Source organism: Diadema antillarum, unplaced genomic scaffold, assembly GCF_040938485.1.
Source record: "Diadema antillarum isolate AM-2024a unplaced genomic scaffold, OU_Dant_1.0 seq00001671_RagTag, whole genome shotgun sequence".
In the NCBI taxonomy this organism is placed as follows: Eukaryota; Metazoa; Echinodermata; class Echinoidea; order Diadematoida; family Diadematidae; genus Diadema; species Diadema antillarum.
Window position 1 is genome coordinate 91,654 of NW_027272368.1, and position 26,225 is coordinate 117,878.

Consider the following 26,225-nt stretch of genomic DNA (forward strand, 5'->3'; position numbering starts at 1 on the left):
TTCGTGGCGGAGGCATAAAGAAGAATCTAGATTACATAGGTGAAGTAATCTTTGAAAATATGTAAATATTGATATGTACGGTATTGAAACTGTCGTGTTGATTATCCTTTACGGTACGTTACCACTCTCGTGGAATTCACTAAGCTGGTTCCACTTTCTCGATTCGCCCGAAATCGTGGTCTTACTCGGGGACTAATCGTGCTGATCATCAGATAATCAAATCTTGATGTCAGTCAAAGACATTGTGTTGATCGTAGTAATTTTTCGAACGGTCCAATAATTCTTCTACATACGATCAACGCGATTACCACCATAGACCTCAAGATGTGATAAGCCAATCATGATAAGATCACCACGATCACTCGTAGACTAAGAATCGATTTGTGGTAGATAGTATACATACATGTATTAGCATATCGAGACGCGCGACAATGGGAACCTGGTGAAAGTGTTTAACGTGCAATGTCAATAATCTTTTGGGTATCGATCATGCACATTTATATTTACTCTATCTAAAATGGATCGGCGGACGAGTAGGGCATACATATCTGAAAACATTGGATGGTGTATTTAATTCATGCATGAGTTGTTATTCCAGCGGAACTTACATGCGTTCTATAAAGTGGATTGCACGTCAGATGCGCTTATAGTAGATACACTTCAAATAATTTTAGCAAATTTATCTAAATTATAATAGATGTCTAATTTCTGTGGAAAACATGAAAATATTGTATTCGTTGTGGTTAAACATTTACACTCCGAATATATCTGTTTAACACATTAGTCATACACATACATCCTTGAACACAAACACACACAACACAAACGTATACAAACCTGCATAAATATAAACGTGATATATATACTATAGTATATACATGCCCACATACATACACGCATGCATGGTTAATGTTCCCTCTGACATTTCCCTCATGTTTTATAGATCCATGCATTAAGGTCTACTTAACCAGAACATTTTCTCTCTCTCTCTCTCTCTCTCTCTCTCTCATTTTTGTATAATATTGATTATTAGTCACTCCTACCGGATTTAACAACCAAGTTTACATTGTATTGCATTTAAATCAACCCATGTAATAAAGTTAAGTGCATGAAATCATTTTTTATTAAAAAAACCCAGAATTTTAAAGCGACTGGATTTGACTTGCAACTATTCGTTTTTTCAATGCCATTCCTTGGTATTTGTAATCTATCTATTAGTTACTTGGCAATGATAAACGTATGAGCAATATGTTTAAAAACCACCAGGCGAACCACCAAAGAATGTGCGATCTTATCATATAAAAATAAATTGATTTCACGCTAGAGCATGGTGAGAATTATTTCGCTTGTGCGGCATACATGTATACCGCACAACATCTAAATAAAGCATTCGAGTTTGATGCTCCACGAATGCATTAATGGCGTATTCAATAAATTCACGAAATTCACGACTGAGCTCATTTCCCCTGCATGAATGCTTGTGTGTGATAGTCCATGGGCCAAGACCCGAAAATGGGTTGCTGGTACCATCTGAGGTGGCACAACCTTTTTGGTGTAAGTTTGTTTGTCGGGCATAGATATGCTTATCAAGCTATGATAGCATTTCCAAATGAGTAGCTTAGTCATAATAAATGAATTTTTAACCAATTTGGTCTCGTTTTTATATCAGGAAAAGGAATAAGAGGAAACTGTCATGTCTAATTTTTTTCTTTAACTCTTTAATATCAGATAAGTTGTGATTAATTCCACGTTCTTGGAGGGAATCCAAAAAGACAAAAACTGTTGATATGGGAAGCTGAATGGATTGAGTTTGGTAACACAGAATAGAAAAAAAAAACATTTTTATTTCATATTCAATTCAATTCAATCATAGTTTATTTCCAATCAACGAAAATCAAAAACATAGTACAATGTATACATGTCATTAAATGATATTGTTCAAACGCTTGCAAAAGATTCATGTAATATACGAGACAAATTATAGAACAACATATATGTACAATAATAAAGAGGAACACTGTACAGATACTACGTGGGCGAGCGGAAAATAAATTCGATCATGGAAAATAGTGATCCACTAAAAAGCAATATAAGGAATAGAAAGTGTAATTTGTCTTTCTTTCTTCGCCGATTTCGATGAGATTTTTGATCAATAGATAGCAGTGATCTACAACAAACCCCACATACAGAACCTATATACGCAATTGCGCGCGGGGACATTATAACCCTTAAATATTGATGTAAACCTATTGAACCATATCCCCTTTAATGTCGTGTAACTTTTAAAGGAATTGGTGTATTGGAAAGCCGTTTTCACATGATAATTGCTATGTTTGGGGGATAATTTTAGGAAAATTCAAATGTTATTTGTAAATGCATATTAAATGTATTGAAAAGAACGTTATAACCAAATTCCGTATTTTTTTTTTAGAAAATGTTAAAAAACATAATTCCTTCTTTAATATTTCATAACAACTATTTATCCCATCAAACGGGGTATCAACTTGTAGGAAATTTAATTTTCTTCAAAATGATACCATTGTTATGCTAATTTGTTATTCCTAACTAAAGTTATTCAAATATAATCTGTCTCCTATAGCAACGGGCGGCGGCCATCTTAGAAATATGCAAATTAGACGCGCGCGCAACCTTTTTTTTTTTTTTCCCGCTGGCGACAACCGGATTCGGAAAATACAGGTTCTGACGATCTTCGAACATATCGTAGAATTTTCTTTTAGGAGGGTGCACGAAGACCCTTTCTGGCTGCTAGACTAATTGTACTGTACACCTATACGGGCTCCATTCATCGTGTTTAATTTCTTTTGGCGCTCGATCACTGCATTTAGAATGATCACTTTAATTGTATAGTCCATAGGATGAAAGTAACAAGACTGATTATGATATATGATCATAATTAAGGTGGGGGTGCAGAAAGTTTGTTTGTTTTGTTTTGCTTGTTTCGTTGGGGTTTTTTCTGGGGGAAGGGGCTGCGGGCTAATGGGGTAAAGGGTCAATGCCCCCATCCCCCATCCCTTAGCTGCTAACATCTTGATATTCAGTATCATAATATTAAGTGGTTAATTGACTACAGTGCACAATATTTCAGATGTGTAAATGATCGAATACCTATTTACCCATCTACATTGTATATCTTCTTCCAGACATATTAGCGGCAACACTCCAAACTTACAGAAGAATACCAACCGGCAATCGTGAATTCTGTATGTTTCATAACCAAGTCATTACCTAAGTTCTCCTGTATTAAAGGGGAATTTCAGTCCAGAAATAAGTTAGTCTATTTAAAAAAAAAGAGTAGAATCTTCTAGAATAAAAATTTGATTGAAATCGGATGAAAAATACGGAAGTTATTGAATTTTCAAATTTTGTTAATTTCAAAAATACAAAACACTTCTTGTACCGTGGATATGAATATGCAAATAAGTGAGCTGACTATGTTATAACATCACAATTTTCCATCGTGTACGAAAAAAAAAAAATGTTTCTGTCATTGAAGTCTAAAACATGATGCATTGGTATTCCTGGTTGAATAACATCAGAATAGTAATCAGTTAGGCATATCAGGATTTGAGCCTCGGGCATAAATGCGCTTGAGTGAAAAACTGAAAAATTCACAATTTTATGTACAAACTATATGGTAGGCTGTGAGGGGATGACATGCTCACCTTTTCATTTTTATATTCATATTGACCACTCAAGTACTGTTCCCTGGAGAAATAGCGAAACTTCAACAAGACATAACTTCCTTATATTTCATCCGATTTTGATCACAATTCTACCGTTGAACTCATAATATTTTACTCTTTCTTATATAGCTTAACCTAAATTTGGACTGGATTTACCCTTTAAGAAACAGTCTGATCTGTTACTTTAATTTGCCTCTTTTTATCACAGGTTGTCAAAGTGCCATAAGAAATGCATTGAGTAGGCCTAATACACAAACGAAGCTAGAATATCTTTGTTTGTCTGTTCTATCTAGCCACCAATGAACTGTCAAATGCATCACTTGACTGTATTATATGAATATAAGAACGACCCAAGTCCATGGAAGACCATTTCGAGTAAACTTAAAAAAACTTAATATCTTTTTTATTTGTCCAATGATATTCTATTTAACTGTGATGGGAAGGCAACATTGTATATACTAAGTAGAACATATATTATTATGACAATTAACATTTACATTAATTGTGGAGAGGCCATTTTGTGTGATGGACTTGGGTCGTTCTTTGATTCATATGGACTTGGGTCGTTCTTTGATTCATATGGACTTGGGTCGTTCTTTGATTCATATACATGATATTCTGCTATAGAGATGAGAGAAGGACGAGAGAGGGCGCTATAATATGAATGTAAGAATGACCCAAGTCCATCATTTTTACATTAATATAAGATTTAACTCATTCATTTCAGGCACTTCCGGGGGTAATTAGGATTTATCATTTATACACAAGATGAGTCCATGCATAAGCTACAATTTCCCATGTCAAACTGAATTTGGCCAAAAATTGGACTTCGGTCGTTCTTATATTCAGGTCCTTGACTGCAGTCTTCACACAAACCGTCCGTACTTTCCTTTTCTACAAAACTGATTGTGATGGACGTTGTTCATCAATGTTAGTGAAAAGTGTGAAAATCTGGTGGAATGCAGGTCCTTCTCGGGAAATGGAAGCCCACCATTCGAGCCATAATATGAGCCAGGTTACTTGCTATTGATCGAGCTGCTGGGCGTCTTTAGGCTCTGCTTTAGCTGGTTGAGGGGCGCCACCAGGTCCTTGCTCGGCAGCCGCTGCATAGTTTCTCCTTTATACAAAACACAACATACATTTTTACTACGATAGTGTTTCGTTGTGTACTTGTGTGATGTAATTACCTCATCGTCGATAATCAATATTCAAAATATGTAATCATAATTTTAGAGTGGTTACCTGCACTTTTGTGCCATATTCAAAATTGGATTCAATCTATCACTTGGCGTAAAAAAAGAATAAAGAAGGTCTGCAAACCTATGTCTCCTATGCTTTTACAAATGTAGTTCTTTGTATACAGCTTGTTTTGGGTCTCACTAACAAGCTGTAGTTGCTTCAAAGGGGTCCTGACGTTGATTTGCTAAACATGTGCATTACATACATACGCAATGCTTTTGTTTTTATTTTTTACATAATGTACTTTTTTGTGTCGAATGAAATTATATTGTATTGCATTAATTTGGTGGCAACCATGTACTGGACGCTGGAGATACTTTTAGAAATAGTTCTTACTTGCCCCATGTAAATATTTGCACAACCATCCACCAGCTTCACATACTCATTCATCCTGAGCATTATATCCAGAATTAAAACTTTAATGAATCCCAATGTAGATCTACTAATGTACTAGTATACAAATGTGCATTGTTTATCAGTGCGATTGTTTCCAAATGTTACATGAGCGTGCAAACTTAAAGGACAAGTCCACCTTCATATACATAAGGATTGAGAAAATGCAGCAATATTAATAGAACACATCAGTGAATGTTTGACGAAAATCAGAAAATCCGTTCAGAAGTTATGAATTTTTTAAGTATCTGAGTAGTCACTGCTGGATGAAAAGACTACTACATTGTATGATGTCACATGCGTACATCGATATAAATAAAATAAAAAGAGAATTTCACAAAACTTTACTTTTTTAATAAAGTGCATATTTCTTAGACTTGTTACTGACGTATGTTAAGGGCAATATTATTCCCCTTGCCTTCTGAAAGAGAGAAGTCGAGTGCTCTTTTGTTATGTGAGAAAAATGGAAATATGTTGAATTTTCTTTATTCTTTCTTTGTATCGTTGTACACATATAACATCGCAAGCTGTGGTAGTCTTCGCATCCAGTCGTGACTGAGCAGAAACTTCAAAAATTCATAACTTTTGAACGGATTGTCCAATTTTCCTCAAACTCTCATTGATGTGTTCCACTAATATTGCTGCGTTCACTTAACCTACATGTCTATGAAGGTGAACTTGTCCTTTAACCGTTCTATTCAACGACGAGAGTTGAATCATAGAACGTGTAAACTTACACCGACTGTACATTCGAATAATAAAATACATGTATTGAATATTTGTTTTATACACAACACACGATATAGGCCTGGTCTAGACCAAAATAGATCCAACGATAAAGCATGGACAGAGGTATATTTTCGGTTGAGATGGAGCTTCAGGTTTCCAACGATTTTTATGGTATCATTTTGAGGTAATGAGAAACCTCTTATGAAATATGAAAGATCGAGTATATATCAAGTGGAATTTGATTTGATTTGATTTGATTTGATTTTGATTTGATTCAAAATGTATTTGATGAAAATTGGTATTGAAATGGCTAAGATGTTCAAAACAATGTAAACCTAATAAAAGTTGCACCTTTTGGGACCCACCTTTTATTTGTTTTACTTTGTTTTTCGATATCTCAGCCATTTCAAAACTTATTTTCATCAAATAAACTGTGAATTCCTCTTCGAATCACATGCTCTTTAGCATCCCATAAAGTGTGTGTTGTTTTTTTTTTAAAGTACGGCCTATCTTGCAAAAAGTTAACAGCTGAATCCTCATCTCAACCAATGCCACACAATCATTTTAAGCCTATCCACGAGGAGTATTAACAGTTAGGCCTAGATCTAGATCTGGCTCTAGGTCTTGCTGGTAGGATGGCGCAAACGGGTGCGTGTATGTATGCATCAACACTAATGTCTTTACGATACACAAGTTCAATGTGTCTTTAGGATCTAGTGCACCGCTGGCTCGCTTGATTTACCGTTCAATAGACGTCTATTGCATTGCCATTAAGTGAACATTGGATAGCTGATTCTCCTGAATGTCATGTGACCCGCATTCATCCAATCAGATGGCAAGGATCTATACATGTGTTGTATAATACAATTCATTCAACCGGCAGAGGTAATGATGTTATCAACTCTCAAGCCTCCCACTGAAATGCGCACAAATTGTTACTGAAATTCTATTACGAAATCACAAAACTATAATCATTATCTTTCTCATAAAATTATCTTAGTCTTGTAATCATCAAGGAACAAGAACTTCTGAGGGGACTAAGACAATGGGAATTATTGATTATTAATCATTAAACATGTATATTCGGTAAAGGTGTACAATTTCGAAATTCGTTTGTTCTATGTCTGATCTACGTAGAACTTCGACAACTGCATTCATCTAATTTTACTTTGTAATCATCAGAAACGAAAGATGGCCAACACTTAAAAATGGAGCGCATTGTCATCGTGGAGCTATTTAAAACGTACAAATCAATGTGTCAGTAATAGGGATAAAGAGACTGTACGTCATGATTATGGGTGTAGGACCTATATGCTGCAGGCCGTAATCTGTGATCGATTCGACGAAACTAACTTACTTATAATCATGAAATATGATGCCCTTTGCATGTACAACAACCACGACAATCCCTCACACAACAAAAAAAAAAAGAATAGTTACAGACACATATAGACCTACTGTCACGTGAAATCAAAATACCTCTTGGAGAAGCACCATGGACCAATAATGATGAAGGCTTGAATTAAGACAAGCAGCATTCCCGTACCAATCACGGTCCTTACGTCATCTGTTATAGACAACAAGTGATGTTAAAGAAAAACAAAATAACAGGTATGTTTCAAACGAGCATGATGCCAGCAGTCATACCAATCAGCAATAAAAATCATCACCTGAGAAGAGTTTAATCCTATAAGATCTGAAGAATAACTCACAACAAAGAATAACAAGAAGATTACATTGGTTTTCAATTTGTGATGACGATTAAGGGATTACGAAAAGGTATAACAGAACACAAACGAAACATCACATGACATGACACACTTCTTTTCAACACTGCGCAGCCGACAAATATATTACTCTGGAGATTAATAGTCACAGGGATATCTAGGGATATTACACAGAGACCGATGAATAAATGACAGCATCTAAGCAAAGATACACACATCTTAGCTATTTTAATTTCAAACTATTGTTTGAGTTTCGATAGCAGGTTTTGCAGAACTATGCAAATGATTGTGGAGTTGATCACAAAACGAGTTCGAGTTTTGTCAATTTGACATGTTCGCAATTAAACTTGTTAAAAAAAACCCAAAGAAATTATCAAGACAATATATGATATTTTAATCATAACTTCAAGAACATTCCTTGATTTGCAACAAGTGAGGTAACATTGGAAAAGCTTTATTTTGCTCTATTTGATGGTGGACTTACTTTAGAATGTTCAAAAATTGCACTCAACCCGTTGTGCGATCTAACTCTTCTTTATTTTTTTCCCTCTGTACTTATGCCACACGTTTCTCTTGGTGAAAGTACTTAAGTACTTTTTTCTATTTCTATTAGTTCCTTCCTTCAATGTGCAGTGGCGGATCCAGAGGGGGGCACAAGAGGCGCACGCCCCCCCCCCTTTATTTATCGTTAAAAACAAAAGAAATAAAAAGAAAAAAATGAAACGAAACCCGGAAGTGGCACCAAAAATAATAGTCACGCCCCCCCCCCCTTTACAGAATTCCTGGATCCGCCCCTGAATGTGCATAGAGACATTAATCTATTTTTGTGATATGCGCTATACAAATACGGTTTATCATTAAGTAAGAGAGAGAGAGAGACCCTAAAAGAGTGGAACATCTAAATTAGGTGTCATGAACCCGGCATAGATGAGACAAGCATCATGTACTTGGCATACCTGAGACATGTCTCGTGCTTAAGGGGTTCAAGAGCTGGAGTTCCGCCGAGAAATTATTATTCAAACAACTACAGTGTCCTATATGAATGGACAAAAGAATTCCACAGATGCACCTGTGGCTTTTATGATTAGGGTTTGGTGCTGTCATAATTCTGATCAACCTGATGATTAATTCTTATTCTAACCTACCCTTAATGTTGGATATATTTTGCTCGTTTATATACCAAATAAAGTACAATTTCACCTCCTGATAAAATGCTTTATAAAACAAATTCCTTTCATGCCAATATAAGCGAAATTGCACTGTAAGTTATGATAGTGTTTGAACATGAATCATCCTGACAAACCGATTTTAACATTTTTCCCCATTATTCCGACCAATAACATTGATAAAGTATAATCTTTAAGTACAGATCGTTAGGCCCTATATGATTTGCGGTCGGATTAGTGAGTGCACATGCCAAGTCGAGTAAGCTTGACTTATCATTTCATCAATCTTCGCTCACACCTTCGTATTCGAGCATCCCCAGGTCTTCACCATAACATACCACTTATCTTGAATAATAGGGATGAAGAAAAATAATTGCCATTATTAAGACCTATCTTCTTTGGAGAGTGACTGTTCATTATAATTTGGATAATCATTTGGATATATGTATTCCCAATAGAAACTACAAACGGGGGAATTATAAAACAACACCAAGGCTTCCCTGGATTACAAAGTCCATTTTGGGATCTATTAATAGAAAAAATAGATTGTTTTATTCATTTAAGATGAAAAGAACTGAGCAAGCACGTTTTAAATACACTTCGTATAAAAATACCCTCACAAAAATATTACGTATAGAAAAGAAAAAATATTATCATAAGCAATTGCAGAGATATAGATATGATATAAAAAGTACGTGGAATGTATTAAGACAAGCTATGAATATATCTACCGAAATCTCTGGTATATCAAAAATTCGATTTGATGACAAGGTTATTGATGATTCTCAAGATATTGTAAATATTTTCAGTAAATATTTTACAACTATTGGAGAAGATATTGCTCAAGAAATTCCCAATACTGTTAAACATTTTACTGATTTTTTGAGTCAGTATAATACACATTCTATATTTTTTACTCCTACCACTAGATATGAGGTTATTGATATTGTTTCTGGTTTGAAAAATAAAAAAAGTGCAGGTTATGATGATATAAGCAATATGATTTTAAAAGGAGCAAGATATTCTATTGTGGATCCTTTGGTGTATTTTCAATTTGTCAATGTCAAATGGTCAGTTTCCGGAACAAATGAAAATAGCAAAAGTTATTCCTATATTTAAGAATGGTGATAACTTAGATATTAGTAATTATAGACCTATTTCTTTATTATCTTGTATATCAAAAATCTTAGAGAAAATTATATATAAAAGAACAATGAATTTTTTGAAGACGCATTGTGTTCTAACAAACTCCCAGTTTGGTTTTCGAGAAAAGCATAGCACCTCTCATGCATTTTTGAATTTCATTGATAAAGTAGCACATGCTTTAGATAATCACTCTCATTTGATCGGTATCTTCCTGCTCTTCTCCAAGGTCTTCGACACTATTAATCATAATATATTGCTTTATAAGTTGTCCCACTATGGTATACGTGGGAAGGCCTTGTAGTGGTTCAGGAGTTATCTAACTGATCGTAAACAATATGTTTCAATAAACAATTATAACTCTGATATGAGAGAACTAATTTGTGGCGTGCCACAAAGTAGTATATTGGGGCCGTTGTTGTTTATTGTTTATATTAATGATTTATGTGGTTCCTCCCAAGTGTTATCATTCATACTTTTCGCCGATGACTCAAATTTGTTTTATTCACATGAAGATCCAAATATTCTTGTGCACACAGTAAATAGTTACAAAATTAGTTAGAGTTACAAAATTTACGAGATTGGATACGAGCTAATAGGCTGTCCCTGAATATCAATAAAACCAAGTACATGTTTTTTAGTAACACTTTAGATAATTTGAATATAGATATTTATTTTGATGATACTGTTTTAGAAAGTGTTTCATATACAAAATTTCTTGGAATTACAGTAGATAATAAACTTTCTTGGAAATTTCATATAGATCATGTTTGTAAGATTATTTCACGCAATAAAGGCGTCATTAACAGGTTCAAATTGTTTCTTCCACAACATTCATTATTCATACTGTATTCGTCCTTGATATTACCTTATTTAGATTACGGAATTTTGGCATGGGGAAACACGCATCAAACATTATTAGATAGAGTTTTATTGTTACAAAAGAAGGCACTTCGAATCATTTGTAAAGCCGCTCCTTGCTCTGATACAGCTTCTTTGTTTTCTGAAAATAAGATTCTGAAAATTAAAGATTTGTTTTTATTTCATTTAGGACAATTTATGTATAGTTATAACAATAACTGTCTTCCGCTTATATTTGATTCTATGTTTCCTCGTAACCTGACATACCATAGTTACCCAACAAGACAGTCTAATGAATTTCATTTGCCCCTGCTTAGAACTGTGTTAGCTCAGCAGACATTTATTTATACAGGCCCAAGATTCTGGAACTCCCTTAGTCCAGACATAAAAAATGCTCCTTCTTTGTTTTCATTTAAAAAAAAGATTGAAATCATTCCTTCTTAAGTCTTATAATGAAACAGAAAGAAATTAATTTTGTTTGTTTATCTTTTTCAGTAAGTAGGTTTTGTAAGCACCAGGATGCTATTGATTTTTCATAGGCTTGTTAGGTCGCGTCTTTCGCGGAATTCCGCATCGCATCCCCTGTTTTTCTTATTGCAAACTTGTACATTATTACACGTGCCTTCACAGAACAAATAATATGTTCTGCTATCAGCAATTCCATACAATTGTATATATCACTTTCTCGTCGCTTTCAACGCTCTACACTTCTAATATGGCTAATAGTCTCTGTTGGTTTGATCTTGAATGTATCGATTGATCTAGGCTTTTTGTTTTTAGTTGTCTCGTCTCTTTACTTGTATTTCTGCTTCTTCCCTTTCCCCTTTTCCACTTTTTTTTCATCCCGCACACTTGTAGTTAAGTTTTCACCTTTTTTTTTTCCTCCTGTGAGGTGCCCACGTTGTACACGCATAGTCTTTTGAGTGGGTACCTCCACTTTTTTTCGCAGAATGTATAAATATGTCTGTATGAAAAATGCCTAATTTTGTAATGATTATTGACAAATGTTATTCTTTGCTATCTTTGTATCATTCCTTCAAACGCATGTCGAATCTATATTTTTTGGTACATTCTGTTGAAAGAAGTGAAAATAAAACCTTTGAATTGAATTGAATTGAATTATGTAATGAGACATGAATCAACCTGTGAGGCAGATCCAGTTTGGCACAAACTTAAAACAATCTTTTTTTTAAAAATTCTTTTTATAATGACGGAATCGAATATGGGTTCTGAAGGAATAAAACAGTTGTGACTTTAGATCTCTTGAACCTCCTTTGGATATTATACCTTAGACGGCAGGTCTAATGTACCTAACACATCTGAGGCAAATTTTATGTCCCTTGCTTACAACAGACAAGCCTCGTGAACCCAGCACACCAAAGACAAGCCCTATGTACCTGTCATTCCTGACACATATCCAGTGGGCTCATCACAGTCTGGTGGGATCTCTCCGTGCCACAAGCCGTCTGAAGCACAGGTGAGTTTGACGGCAGGGGCTACGTTGACGCCTTTTACAGACGAACATGAGACGGTCACCTGCTCTCCCGCTTGGTATACCAGTTTTCGAGGCTCCACTCTGGTGTAAGGCGACAGATACGGTGGACTACCACAGTCACGAACTATATCGGTAGAAGACATCGTATGCAAAGACATTGAAAAGTTTTTAAATGTAGGTCTACATTTTTCTTTCTTTTAGCGCATTTCTTAGATAGGTAAAAATGACAATGTGAATGAATAGCTCTTTCTCTTGTCAGTATGATGGGGTAACTGTTTTGTAATATTGTCACACTATATTAATGAATTAATTATTTAATTAGAATGATATAAACCTACGACAAAGACGTAGGTACAGACAATCAGATAATCGGAATACTGTAGTTGCACCTCTTGAAGCTCAAAGTTTATGCATGCCAGTAACACCTCGTAATCAATGAGAATTCACATTTGCTTCCATGAGTAAATTAAAGAAGAAGAAGAAGAAGAAGAATTGGCCACGATGTCTCGTAATACATAGCATATTACCTGACAGTAGGACTACTGGTTGCTGTCATGTCAGTTCTGTGGCTTATGTTGTAGAGAGGATGGCATTAATCATATAAGATCAATAAGATTGATATGTGTGTGTGTGTGTGTGTGTGTGTGTGTGTTTGCGCGCGTGTGTGTAATGAACTATTGTTCTTGATTAAAAAAATCTTGAATATCTTCTTCTTTTTTTTTGCGGAGAAAAACTGGATTTTCATTTCACAAGCTTCATATGTTTTAATGCAATATCTTCATGTCTTCATAGGAGTACCCCATAAAAGGATATGAGTCTTGGAAGGTCAGCGTGTCTAGTACTTTTAAAGAAGTATAGTGTTTTGACGGATTTTGTGAACTGGACTTAACATTACCTTTTGGAACTTAAATTTTATCACGGTGATGCATGACACGTAAATGCTATTTTAGCGTCCGGTTTCTGTGACTTTGTGCATTTTTCTTGAACTCTACTTATTCTCCTGTTTTCTTCATCTCTCCACAGAATTCACAAGTGTATAGAAATGGCTGTTAACACAGAACAATTTATGTGGCTAATCTTGGAGGTTATATATATAAATTATATCTATATATATATATATATATATATATATATGTTGATTAGGTTGTCCACGTGTTTGCAAGATAAAAATATAAGTAACAAAACTGGAACAAAGTTCATGCTGTATTCACAAACGGTTTATTTCTGCACACAATAATCAACACTTGAGAAAGGGCGGCGAGACGCTCGAAAATTTGAGTGCAGAAATAAACCGTTGGTGAATACAGCATGAACTTTGTTCCAGTTTTGTTACTTATATATAAATAAATAAATATATATATATATATATATATATATATGCATATATATATGTATATATATATTATTTATATATATATATATTATGTATATATATATATATATATATATATATATATATATATACGTGTTTGTACGTAGACTGCACACCGCAGGATTTTATTCATTTCTAAACATGTCTAAGTGGTCTAATTCATCCGCTCTCCCTGCGTCATAACTACCAACTATACAAGCTTGTTTTTGTGTACGTCCATCATGATTTACCTAATATTTATAATATTGTATGTGCATATTATGTACATTGTATATCTTTTTTATCTGTTTGCAACATTGACAAAAAATGATTGGAATTGAACTGAATTGAATTTCTGTGGTGTGAATACTTTAAGAATCCCATTTTACTACAAAGCCCTCCTCCATTGCCCATGAAAAGAGTGTGAAATAAGAAATATCACTAGTAATAATTAAGCCCTGTGTGAACTAAACTCTGTGGGCAATGTCTTCATCGCTTTACAACAAACTCTGCAAATAGTAATGCCTCGAGGATGTGATCCTACCTTCCCGAGCACAGATCACCTCTGCTTCATATTTTGAAGCGCACTCCACTGCTACTTGCGTCATTTGACAAAGGTGGATATCCTTGTCAGAAGAGCTGCATGACACGCGAGTATAGAAATACTTCTTCTCCCCAGCTGGGAATACTGGAGAATGAGCAGGTAGTCGTGCGGGACCAAATCCGAGCTGGTGGCAAACGACGTCTGCATCGACGGTATCCCAGCCGTCTGCGCAGATCGAGCCCCATTCTTCTCCCTTCTTCACAAGAACACGCCCTTCGGCATCATGCTTCCCTCCTACCAGAACTAACGTTTGTTCTTTGACAATGACAAATACGAGAACAAAATTAGTTAATTACGGTAATTTGCTTGAGCAAAGCTGTTCTTATGCAAATCCGTTGCGACTTTTAGTTTCAACAGATAGCCAAGCTACTATAAACACGCATGACATATTTGAAATCGAATGAATATTCTGGATATTTTAACACCTGAAAGCAGAAACTAAGCCTATGTGTCCGACTTTCGTTAGAATATTGAGAATCAAGCCAAATCAAGTCAAAGCTTTTTCACTGTGAACTGTTCAAAGAACAATGTGCTACCACCACTCATATTTGGTGTGCAAAAGACTGGTAAATTATCACTTGGCTTTTACCACTTGATCTAATCACCAGGTGGGCTAACACCATTCGGGCTAAACCCAATTGGGCTACAACCACTTCGTCTATATACCGTTTCGTCTAATTTCCACTTGGTCTAATATCCAGTTCGTCTAATTACCAGTTCGGCTAATACCACTTAGTCTAATTCTCAGTTAGTCTAACACCACTTGGTCTAATTTCCACTTCGGCTAATTGCCACTACGTCTAACTTCCACTTCGTCAAATTTCCACATGGTCTAATATTCACTTTGTCTACATGCCACTTGGTCTAATATTCATTTGGGCTACACCCATTTCGGCTATTATTACTTGGTCTACATATCACTTAGTCCAATTTCCATTTCGTCTAATTGTCATATGGTCTAATTATCACTTATAGTCTAATTACCACTTGGGCTAATCGTTTGTTTGTTTGGTTTATTTCTGCATTTTCTTTCTCCATATACAATTGTAAATGAAAACAGAGTGATACAGAGTATGCAAAAAAAAGAGAGTTAACATACAAATCAATGCAAAAAAAATATCATTTGCGTAACAACATCAGTCTGTAGTGACATATGAATCAAAATAACATATTAAGGCATACTGTGTCTATGAACAAAGGAGAAATCAATACAGGGGACCGTCATCATAAGCAGAGCTTGACGTGGATGAGGCCCTATCTATATATGTAATACAAATATGATACAACACCAATTATATATGTACTCATAAAAGTCTTAATCTTGACACACGAAACAAGAAAAGAACAAAGAACGAAAGAAGAAAAAACAACGGAAAAGAAAAACAGTGACTTGGCGCTTTAAAGAAGAAAAAAACAGTACGCAGCACCATTGACTACTGCATGGTATAGTAGACAATAGGAGTGTAGGTGTGTGTGAGTGACGGTGCGTTGTGTGTGCATGTGACAGTGCAAGAGAGAATGAATGCTATAGCATACCTATTTTGGGGGTAAGGTATGTGCTTTACGTCACTTGGTCTAATTTCCATTTCGTCTAATTCTCACTTAGCAGGGATGCCAAGTTCAATAAAAAATTTGAGTGAGATTTTCACGACTCGGCATCTCGGCGAGTGAATGTGCCCGCGAGCGAGGGTGTGGGAGGGTTTTTTTTCCCCTGTGGCCTCCCACGGTACGGAGCTTTTTCAATCAGGTGCATAGGACCTACTTAAGTGCTGACTATCTTTTACTTATTTTTAAAGACAAAAGGAAAATATACTTTCAATTGTAACTATCACTTTAATCCTTTGAGCTATGCTCCTTATTATGGGCCCAAATTGCAGGCTTCGCCCGATGCGTGAGAAAAATGGGTGCCATGCGTGAGATCGCGAGACGGCCCCTAAATGCTTGAGTCTCACTCAGAATGCGTGAGACTTGGTAGCTCTGATTTAGTCTAATGCCACTTGGTCTAAATAAAAAACATAACCATGGATTTTTTTTTAAAGGAGGTGTTAACAACCGTTATATATTATGCAACTCTATGATACACACACATGCGTGTGTTTTTATCTTACAGCCATCTTACAGCAACCTAATACACAACTGATCATTGCTGAGTTGAGCGGGGGGAGGGTGCGGGAGGGGGGTATCCCCCTCCCACACCAAGGACTTTTTCAAAAATCTCCCCCTAATATCAAATCCCTGCTACGCCGGTGATAGGCCCCACTGATTAGTAGGCCTTCACATTAGTGTCGCACAGGCGGAGCAAGAGCTGAAATACCACGATTTAGTCATTCAATATTATATTAATATTTCATTTTCTTTCTTCATTTTTTTCAGAAAAAAATTCCAAAATTTCACCCAAAGTGTGCGCCACGCAGATCGCTGAATTTCAGGTCTGGAAATGCAAAATCTTCCTCATGTGAGAGGGGGGATACTCCCCTCCCACAATATCCCCCCCCCCCCCCCCCCCTTGGTCGCTCCGCTCCCTCGCACAGATATTTCAAAAACCAGTTGGATTTCCACCGAAAGTCATCTGACAAGCAAAAAAAAAAGCAACATATTTAATATTTCATATTTTTGCTGCCACTTTCCTCCCACTTTACATTTCATGCAAAAGAGTGGGACATATTCGATCCCTGTAAAGTGTGTGTGTGTGTGTGGGGGGGGGGGGGAGGGGCACCAAGCTTTTCTCCCCCCCAAAGGCTGCGCCGGTCCGGTTATGGGCTTGTAATTGTGGTGATGGTGACTATCGCCGATCATCCCCCCCCCCCTCCACTCCTCAGTACAGATTTACGCCGTTGCTGTAGGGCCTACTACTAAATATTCCAAAAAAAAAAAAAAATGAAAGAATGAATAAAAGTAAATAATTCAAGCCCAATTAATACACGCATTTGAATTGTGGGCTTTCACCCGGACGCTTTTAAGAAAAAAGATAACTATAACCATTCCACCTATTTACGCAATATTGAACTTAAAATTTAAATCTGTTTTTGAGCCAACTTAATTACCATATTAATCGACACCTAGACTCAGTAGCTTAGAGTCTGTGGTAGCCCAACTGGTCATTAGACCAACTGGTGATTAACCAAAGGGGGAATTAGATGAAATGATGATTAGACGAACTGGCAATTAGACCAAGTGGTTATTAGACTAAATGAAAATAGACTAAGTGTAAATTAGACCAAGTTAGAATTAGTCCAAGTGGTTATTTGACCAACTGGTTATTGGACCAAGTGGGGAAAGACCAACTGGCAATAGACCAACTGGTGTTAGACCAACTGAAAATTAGATGAACTGATATTAGACCAAGTGCAGTTAGACCTAGTGGCAAAAAAATACATTAGACAAACTGGCAATTAGACGAAATGGGAACTAGACAAAGTGACAATTAGCCCTAGTGGTCATTAGACCAACTGGTTATCAGACCACGTGGCAAACAGACCAGGTGAGAAGTGGACCAAATGGGTTTAGCCCGAAAGGTGTTAGCCCAACTTGTGATTAGACTAAGTAGTGGCAATAGACCAAGTGGCAATAAACCCACAAAACTAACTCTGGCTAGCTGTATGCGTTTATATTGGGGAGGAAGTGGAGGGCGGAGGAGGCTGTGGGTGAGGCAGTAGCAATGGTAAAATGGAAGGAGATGCAAGGTGCTGTTCAGGTGGGACGAAATGGGGTCGGGTTTCACCAGGGTGTTAGATGGTACAGCAAGCAAGGCAAGGGTATAGGCCCATTTGGCGTTGGAAGCGGTCAAGGAGAAGGGTGTGGACTCGATGGGAAGGGGGTATGGAGCAGAGGAAGGTGTCATGGAACGACCTCAGGTCAATGTCCGCTGGAGCTGTGCGATTAGTTCCAACTTTGATGTTTTGCCTTCACCAGTGAGTCTGAAGAAGTGGGGCGTTTTGGAGGACTATGAGTGTAGGGTAGGTTTGCAAGAAGGCAGGGCGATCGCTGGAGCACATTCTGTCAGCGCATATGGAGGGTTATTGCAGGCCTATACATAGAGGCCTAACCATGTGTTGAAGGAGATGGTTGGAGTGAGAATGGTGGCAGTGGAGACGAGAAAGAAGAATGAACCCCATAGGGTGAGGGAAATCCGTTTTGTATAAAAGGAGAGTGAGAGATGTTGTGCGAGAAAGAATTAAGGGCCAAGGTGATGATGTTGAAGGGATGCTAGCAGCGGGGGATGATTGTGAGGGACGGGTAGACGAGGGGAATACAGTAATGCCAGGAGGTGGTAGTGACTGTCCTATTTATATACGGCCGGAGATGGTGTTGGGCATGGTGAGATCTGTGCACAGGGTTGCAATGGTGGAACTGACTGTGCCATGAGAAACGAGAATAAAGGAGGCAAGGGAAAGAAAGTCGAACTGGTGTGCTAGTTCAATTATGGTATATCCAACACAGCAATAAGCATTGAGCGAAGTTGAGGAACATAGACATCCGCAGTATACAGCGGGTGCGTCAGGCAAAATAATGCAATGCGCAAACGAAGACACGTGTTTAACTTGAACAACATTCTCGCAATCATCGCCTCCCCTCCCCGTCGATTTCCTATTTTAGCATCATTTTGAACTGACTTACCAGTTGGGTCTGGCACGGGGCTACTAAGACAGGTTGGAGCAACAGGTGCATTACCAATGCAACCATCAGTATCTTCTGCGCATTCCAGCTTCCCATTGCTGCCACAGCGCAACACAGTATACCGAGATCTGTCTCGACACACTAGCTGAATGGTTTCTCCGTATTTATAAAACAGTTTTGACGGGTGCATGAAGAAAGTTTGTGTGTTGATCGTAGGTGCACTGCACACAGCCGTTTCTGGTGTTAAAAGCGGAAGAAAAATAGATGCATGATGTAGAACAGACAGAACGAGGATTTGAGTTGTTTGACTAACTTTCGTTAGTAGCTTAAAGGGATAGTATAGTATTGGTGGAGATGAGTTGGACTTTTAACTTTTTGCGAGATATCAAGAAACCACTTATAAAATAGTACAGAGCATACCATTCTAAGAGGAATTCAAAGTTTATTTGATGAAAATCGGTTTTAGAATGGCTGAGACATCCAAAAACAAAGTAAAACAAAGTGATCGTAGACCCACCTTTTATCAGGACTTGGATATCTCAGCCATTTCAAGGCATTTTCCTAAAATAGAACGTTGTGAATTCCTCTTGGAATTACATACTCTTTCACATTTCATAAGAGGTTTCTTATTATCTCACCAAAAAAAAAAAAAAAATGTTAAAAACCTGAAGTTAGGCCTGAACCAATTGAATCCCTTTAAGGAGCTATTGTAGCTCTCAGTGATAACGCCATCACACGGAATATCGGTTACAGGTCGTTATTCCGAAGGTTCGTTATTCCGAAAATAAAATAAGGTTTGCTATTCCGAAGGTTCGTTAGTCCGAAAATTACATAAGTTTCACTTAATCCGAAAATGGAGAGAAAAAAAAAAACCAAGATTCTTTAGCTAGTGTACGATCCTTATTTCCATTTCCGGATTAAGGAACCTTATGTTATTTATGGTTTAACGAGCAACTAATATTTCTGGTGCCACTTCCGGGTTTCATTTATTTTTTTTCTTTTCATTTCTTTTGTTTTTAACGATAAATAAAGGGAGGCGTGCGCCTCTTGCGCCCCCTCTGGATCCGCCACTGGTAGTTATTGTAGCGTGGTGTGCACTCTTAACTATAGGATATGATGTCAAGCCACAATCGAACATTAGTCCATGCAGGAGACAAGGTGATGGTTCCAAGATATACAATTTAGTTTATTAGATATGATAATCAGGAATTCCAGAATGGTGCATAATATTGACGAGGGAATATTGTCGGTAGTATATATAAAGAATACTGTTCCACTCCTTCTTGGCACATGACCGAACAGAGTCGGGGCCGGAGTAAGATTGATTCCTCAACTCCAGAAGCATAAGATATATAGGGACATGGATAGAAGTTAAGAGATTAGTAGGAGAGGGTCTATAATGTGGGGATTATAGGTTCATTGAACAGTACTGTGTAAGGGACTGGTGGTGGGAATTATAAACACAGTTAGTCTGAATTTACTTAAACTTGATTGAGGACAAAGGGAAGGATTAACTATTGAGTACAGATTACCCAAAGTAATAACAAAGATGGTTGGATTCTGAATGGAAGTTTCATTGGAGGTTTGATGGTCTTGTTAATAAAAGGATATGAGACTATAAAGCTGGGAAGTGTACATAGGGTTTTGGATTGGACTGGTCGTATATTTAGACAGTATAATTGGGGCAGGAAATGGGGATAAATTCTTAACTTGGTCAATCAAGAGACACTTATAAATTACATGAGGTTTGTTCTGTTTTAAGGTATAAACTCCCTATTTCTCCATCTTACAGTTATGATAATTAATGGCAGGTCCCCTGAGAGAACAGTAGGAGCACTGCTGTGAAGGCACTGACTAAAAACGTAGGTGAAAACCCACTAACGAGGTCAGCTTGTGCTATAAAATAAAAAGGTTGCGGAGTATCCCACTAAAAAGTGTCTAATAGCAACATCAAACCGGAAGTCATTAATCCGAGTTATGGTTTAGAAATTAAAGGTTATATTATGGAGCTACCATATAGCCCTATGATTTTATGCGACAGGTCAGTTGTCAGTAGTATCGAGATAGAAATTTCCGTGGCGGGTTGGGAAAAAAAAATCCGAGAGAGATTTTTTATAATATTATCTATAAAGCTCCGTCTGACAAAGAACCAAACTGTTACGATAATGTAAGAATTACAGAGCTTCATGTAGGGTCTGTTTTAGTTAAAACTTACCGTCTGTGTATTCGGGGCAATCAAGTGGCTCCTGTGTGTCTTCCCATCGCCAGACCCTGTTTGCACAGCGCACTATTCCGCTCATGCTCCGATCGGCCTTGCACACGATTTTTACTCGAGTGTCTTCAGGGTAGCTTACATCAAATCTAGTGCTGCCTTCATCAACCTCACGAGAGTTACTCAGAGGTATGGGTCCGCATCGTAGGTCTGTTGGAAGGGAGAGTCCGCAGGTTAAAGAGATCCATCTTACTCCCGGCAAACAAATTCAAATACTTTTCGGCCTTGAGTAGTTGAGTCTGGAAGCCATATTCCAGTTTCATGGTTACAGAGCGTGAAATATTGAGTTAAAGGACATTTTCCTTGATGTTAATGACGTATAATGTACTCAGCAACAACAACGTAAAGCAAGTGAACACTTTTTCAAGTTCATATTTCTTATAGATTATTTGGCTAAAATTCACTTTTCTAATGAAAGAGCACTTGACTAACCGCTTTCAGAAAGCAGGGGGAATAATTGCTACCCTTAACGATGATGGAATGTGTAATTTTCATGAATAAGGGATTTTTGTGGGATTCCCTTTATATTCTTTCAATATTGTTGTCCACACACGACATCATAACCTCTAGTAGTCCCCTCATCCACTGGTTTCAACACCAACATTAAATTGATCGTGTTTTTTTCCTCAAACTTTCTCTCATATGTTCCAGGCCTACTATAAATGTTGCTGCTTTCATTCAATCCACATTTCTCTTTGGGTTTTAGTTTCCTTTAACCACCATGATGTAGAGTACCCATATTTTTTTTTTGTTTGAAAAGATTTTATTTTCTGCATTTCATATTTTCTTTCAGAATACAAAAATAACAAAGGCAGGTTCAATTACACAAATACAATTCTGAAAATTATTGACATATTACATAGTAAGTCATATTTTGTATACAAAGACAAATGAAACGTTAAATAAGATACAAAATGTTTATATGGCCAATAATGACTTGATTCACAGTACAATATATAATATATACATATAATGCAGAGGGCCGCCGTTATAAGCCGTGCTTGAACAGACGGACAGCCAGAGTTAAATTACCATTTTTTATTGTAGTACTTGAACACTAATACGGATGGGCCATGTTAAAATGCGTGTAAATCCAGTTTTATACAATTACTTGGTAAACAGGAGTGGTGCCTGTGAGTGCGTGTGCAGGTGATGAAGCGCGAAAGTGTTGATGGTCAGCACTTCTAAGAAAATGATTGAATATGTTATAATATGGGCGAAGGGTCAAGCAGCAAAGTAAAAGAAAGGGAAAAGGGGGTGGACCAAAATATTGCCTTGTTGTTGAGTATAAGAGGTACATGTTTAATGATTACTGTACCGTATGATATATAGCTCTTCTTATTTTCCTCTCGATCTTTCTTCTTGCTCTCTCCTCTCATATCCCTACTATGAATGTTGAACGTGCATTTTTATATAATTTTTGTATAAAGTTTCTGTATACATTATGATGTGTAAGTTATATCTACTGGACTTCCCAGTCAAACTTTTTACGGGTGCTGTTCGTTATTCCGAAGGTTCGCTATTCCGAAGGTTTGTTATTCCGAAGGGTCGTTAATCCGAAACACGCAAATTCCCTATACCTAGAGGTTCGTTAATCCGAAAATGAAAAAGGGTTCGTTAATCCGAAAATTTCTGGCGTTATTCCGAAGGTTCGTTACCCCGAAGATTGGTTAATCCGAAAATGAAATTCGAAACAATGAACCTTCGGAATAACGAATCTTAGGAATAAAGAGCCTTCGGAATAACGAGCTGTAACCCTTTTTACAGCCTATCACAATCTACACAAAATGCATATGACGCATTCCATATACAAACTATGTGACTATCAATTTTGCGTATCCATGTGCAATGCATTTTGTGAATAAATCAAATAATATCAAATCAAATTTAAGATTTTAGTTCAGCCTATAATTTGGTTGATATCCATCCACCTATAAGACATAATGTAAAGTACCCAGTTATAAAGGTCGAAAGGTGTAAATTAATTCAAATGCCGATACCTGATCCTGAACACAAGATAGCGACCTCCTCAGAGTTACTACATCCCTCAGATTCTTTAAATGTACAAGATCGTAAGTGGGTGTAGTCTTTCGCGCACGAGAAGTATCCTTTCAGAACCGGCAAGTCACTCGGGCTAACTTTGACCTCCCGGAGAAAGCCACCGTATCCTTTAGTATCGCAAACCAAGTTATAGAACACGTAATCAGCTGGTGTATCACACATCGTGTACCACTGCTTGTCGGACTCGAAATAAATCTCTATTCTGCCCTCATATGAATGGTTTCCTCCGCGGAGTCGCACATCTCCTATCAATTGGGAACAATGAAAAACATAGAAATGAAAACAAATCAACGCCCTAATCACACAACATAGAGAAAGACTAAGCTCTACGGACTTGTTACTCAAAGCATCCCGAAACGGTATAATGATAAAATAGATTGATATGCATTCATTCTTAATAGTTAATTCAAACAATGGGAACTGGGTACACCATAGTTGCTTTTGATTTGAATATAGAAAAGAAAATAAACTTTAACGCATGTTCTTGTAAAACGAACATTTTCATTGTAAGCTTTGGACTTTCATATTCTTTTACTGTAGGAGCACTTCCACTCGCACACACTCAAACACACATGTATAAAGTATTGTATTATAAACGCTGGCTGAGCACAATGTTTACATTGATCAGAATCGTTTTCTTGCTTTTCCTATGATTGATTACCTCTGAAATCCAAAGTCTGCATAGAGGTGTTACGTGCAAGAAAATGCAATAAAAAGACAAAATAAAACAAACACACGCTTACATAGGCTAGAAAAAAAAAACACCCGAAAGATGTTTTTGCTGGCTCTCTCTGCCAGTATTTTGGTTTTTTGAATAGCGAAATGCAAAATAGAATAGTACTATACCCACGCAGTGGCACGCACGCACTACTGCTGATGATCAAAAGAGATGTGACGACTACGATACATTCCAAGGATTCAACCATGGCTTTGACTTCCCTGTCTGCCTTCTCCCTCTTACATTTATTGTCTGAGTATGCTTTAACTGTCTGTGTATGAACATTATGTTTTTAAGTAGGGGAAGGAGAGAAAGGAAGAATAGCAGCAAAAAGGATCTCTCACATCGTCAAGATTGGTAGGTATCCTTATACACTTTACGTGCTGTTTCAAGTTATACCATGCAGCGTCTCCTATGTTTGATATATCAGACTACAAAATCTTAGAAGATTTATTTTGAAAAAAGAAAGAAAAGAAATTACACCAACACAAATAAATGAATCAAAATTTTAAAAATTGGTCAGTAAATGTGGTGTCTAACTAAATCAATAGGGCTAAGGGCCAGGGCTTAAAAACGTGAGAACAAAATAATAATAGTCCCATAAGGTGGCTACAACCCCACCCAAATGACGCTTACTGGGCCACTGTACCGTATAGGCTACAGCTTATATTCTGCAGTGTGCAGGTATACTGCAACCACCAGTAGCTGCATTCCAATACAACATCGAAAATAATGCTCTATAAGTCAGTTAAAGGGTGTGTACAGTTCTGGTTGAGGTGAGGATTTAGCTTTTAACGTTTTGCGAGATATTCAGAAATCACTCTATGAGATATCACAGAGCATGCAATTCTAAGGGGTATCAAAAGTTTATTTGATGAAAATCGGTTTTGAAATGGCCGAGATATCCAAAATCAAGGTGAAACAAAGAGATCCTAATTAAAGGCGTGGCCTGTCGCCTTTTATTATTATCACTTTTTTGGATATCTCAGCCATTTGAAAACCAATTTTCATCAAATAAACGTTGAATCCTTCTTAGAATTGCATGCTCTTTCATATTTCATAAGAGGTTTCTCATTATCTCACTTAGGAATAATAATAATAATTGACAGTGCTTATATAGCGCATAACACATAGTGATAATGTCCCTATGCACTCAAAAAATGTTATGTTATGATAATGAAAATGAATGTTATGATAAACCTGAATCCCCACCTCAAGCAGTGCTGTACAGTCCCTTTAACCCAACAAACCATTCAGCGGTGTATAGGAAGGTTTCAGGAAGTGAGCGCTGAGTAATACCGGACTCTCAATACCGTTGTGTACGTTAAATGCAATGTGTTCAAGGTATCAAACATAGCTAACTAAGAATAAACAAGTGTAACTAAAATACATGTAAAGCGTCAATAGTGTTCATACTTTACTGAATGCCTTCAATGTGCAATAGAATATGACTTAGGTGACTATATAACAGATCCAAACATACGGAAAACTACACTGTTGTATATGGTAGGCGTACTTACGATCTTGCGGCTTCTGCTCAAAGGGCTTTGGCTTCATAATTTCATTTTCAGCAGAAATGTATGAGATACTAGTACTACAAAGTAGTAGGATGACTGCAACTGCTGCATTTCGCAACAAGAAAGAGAGGGTGGAAGATTTGTTAGTAGACATTTGGTTGTCCCGAGGCGTCAAGCTTTTAAGAGTCAAAAAACGAAACATACTCAGCACCATAGTCCTATTGTAAGTGACATTTTTGATGATAGCGGCCTCCAATACAGCGATACTAAGTATAGTGTGCAGAGCATGCAGAGGGCGGTAAGCTTGAAATATGTTCGCCTGGGAGAACGTGAATGGGAATTCCCTACAAAACTTGTTCATACACCTCATATACTAGTCTGGTTTCCAGACCCTTTGCCGAAGGCAAATCGACCTAAACCTACACCAGTTTCGACCTTGAGGGCGTCAATATCTTGTGTAGCAAAATAGTACGAGCAGAGGGTCTGGAAGCCAGACTACTCGTATACACGACGCACCACATTATTTTGCTCAAAACACTGTTATCTATTCTGGCCCTAATAGAATTTGGAATAACTTGTCAATTGATGTAAAATCTCCCCTCATTCTCTGTATTCAGGTAGAGACTAA

At 37.0% G+C, this 26,225-nt stretch overlaps 1 protein-coding gene across 1 annotated transcript; it reads right to left on the reverse strand.

Annotated features, from left to right (window-relative positions):
* Positions 1 to 1,955: 1,955 nt before the first annotated feature.
* Positions 1,956 to 25,838, reverse strand: LOC139711586 (CD5 antigen-like). Its single transcript, XM_071623467.1, has 8 exons — positions 25,601 to 25,838; positions 23,302 to 23,607; positions 21,245 to 21,451; positions 19,030 to 19,266; positions 14,353 to 14,667; positions 12,360 to 12,581; positions 7,545 to 7,632; positions 1,956 to 4,821 (listed from the first exon to the last, which is right to left on the reverse strand). Exons 1-8 carry the CDS (start codon positions 25,809 to 25,811, stop codon positions 4,728 to 4,730), a joined length of 1,680 nt encoding a protein of 559 aa, XP_071479568.1. The 5' UTR covers positions 25,812 to 25,838; the 3' UTR covers positions 1,956 to 4,727.
* Between the last annotated feature and the right edge of the window lie 387 nt (positions 25,839 to 26,225).

Coding starts and splice junctions, on each gene's coding strand:
- LOC139711586 (XM_071623467.1), bottom strand. CDS start 25,811: ATGGTGCTGAGTATGTTTCGTTTTTTGACTCTTAAAAGCTTGACGCCT. Junction 7,633..12,359: donor ATATGTGTCAGGAATGACAG/GTACATAGGGCT, acceptor TGTCTATAACAG/ATGACGTAAGGACCGTGATT. Junction 4,822..7,544: donor CCATGGTGCTTCTCCAAGAG/GTATTTTGATTT, acceptor TTTTGTATAAAG/GAGAAACTATGCAGCGGCTG.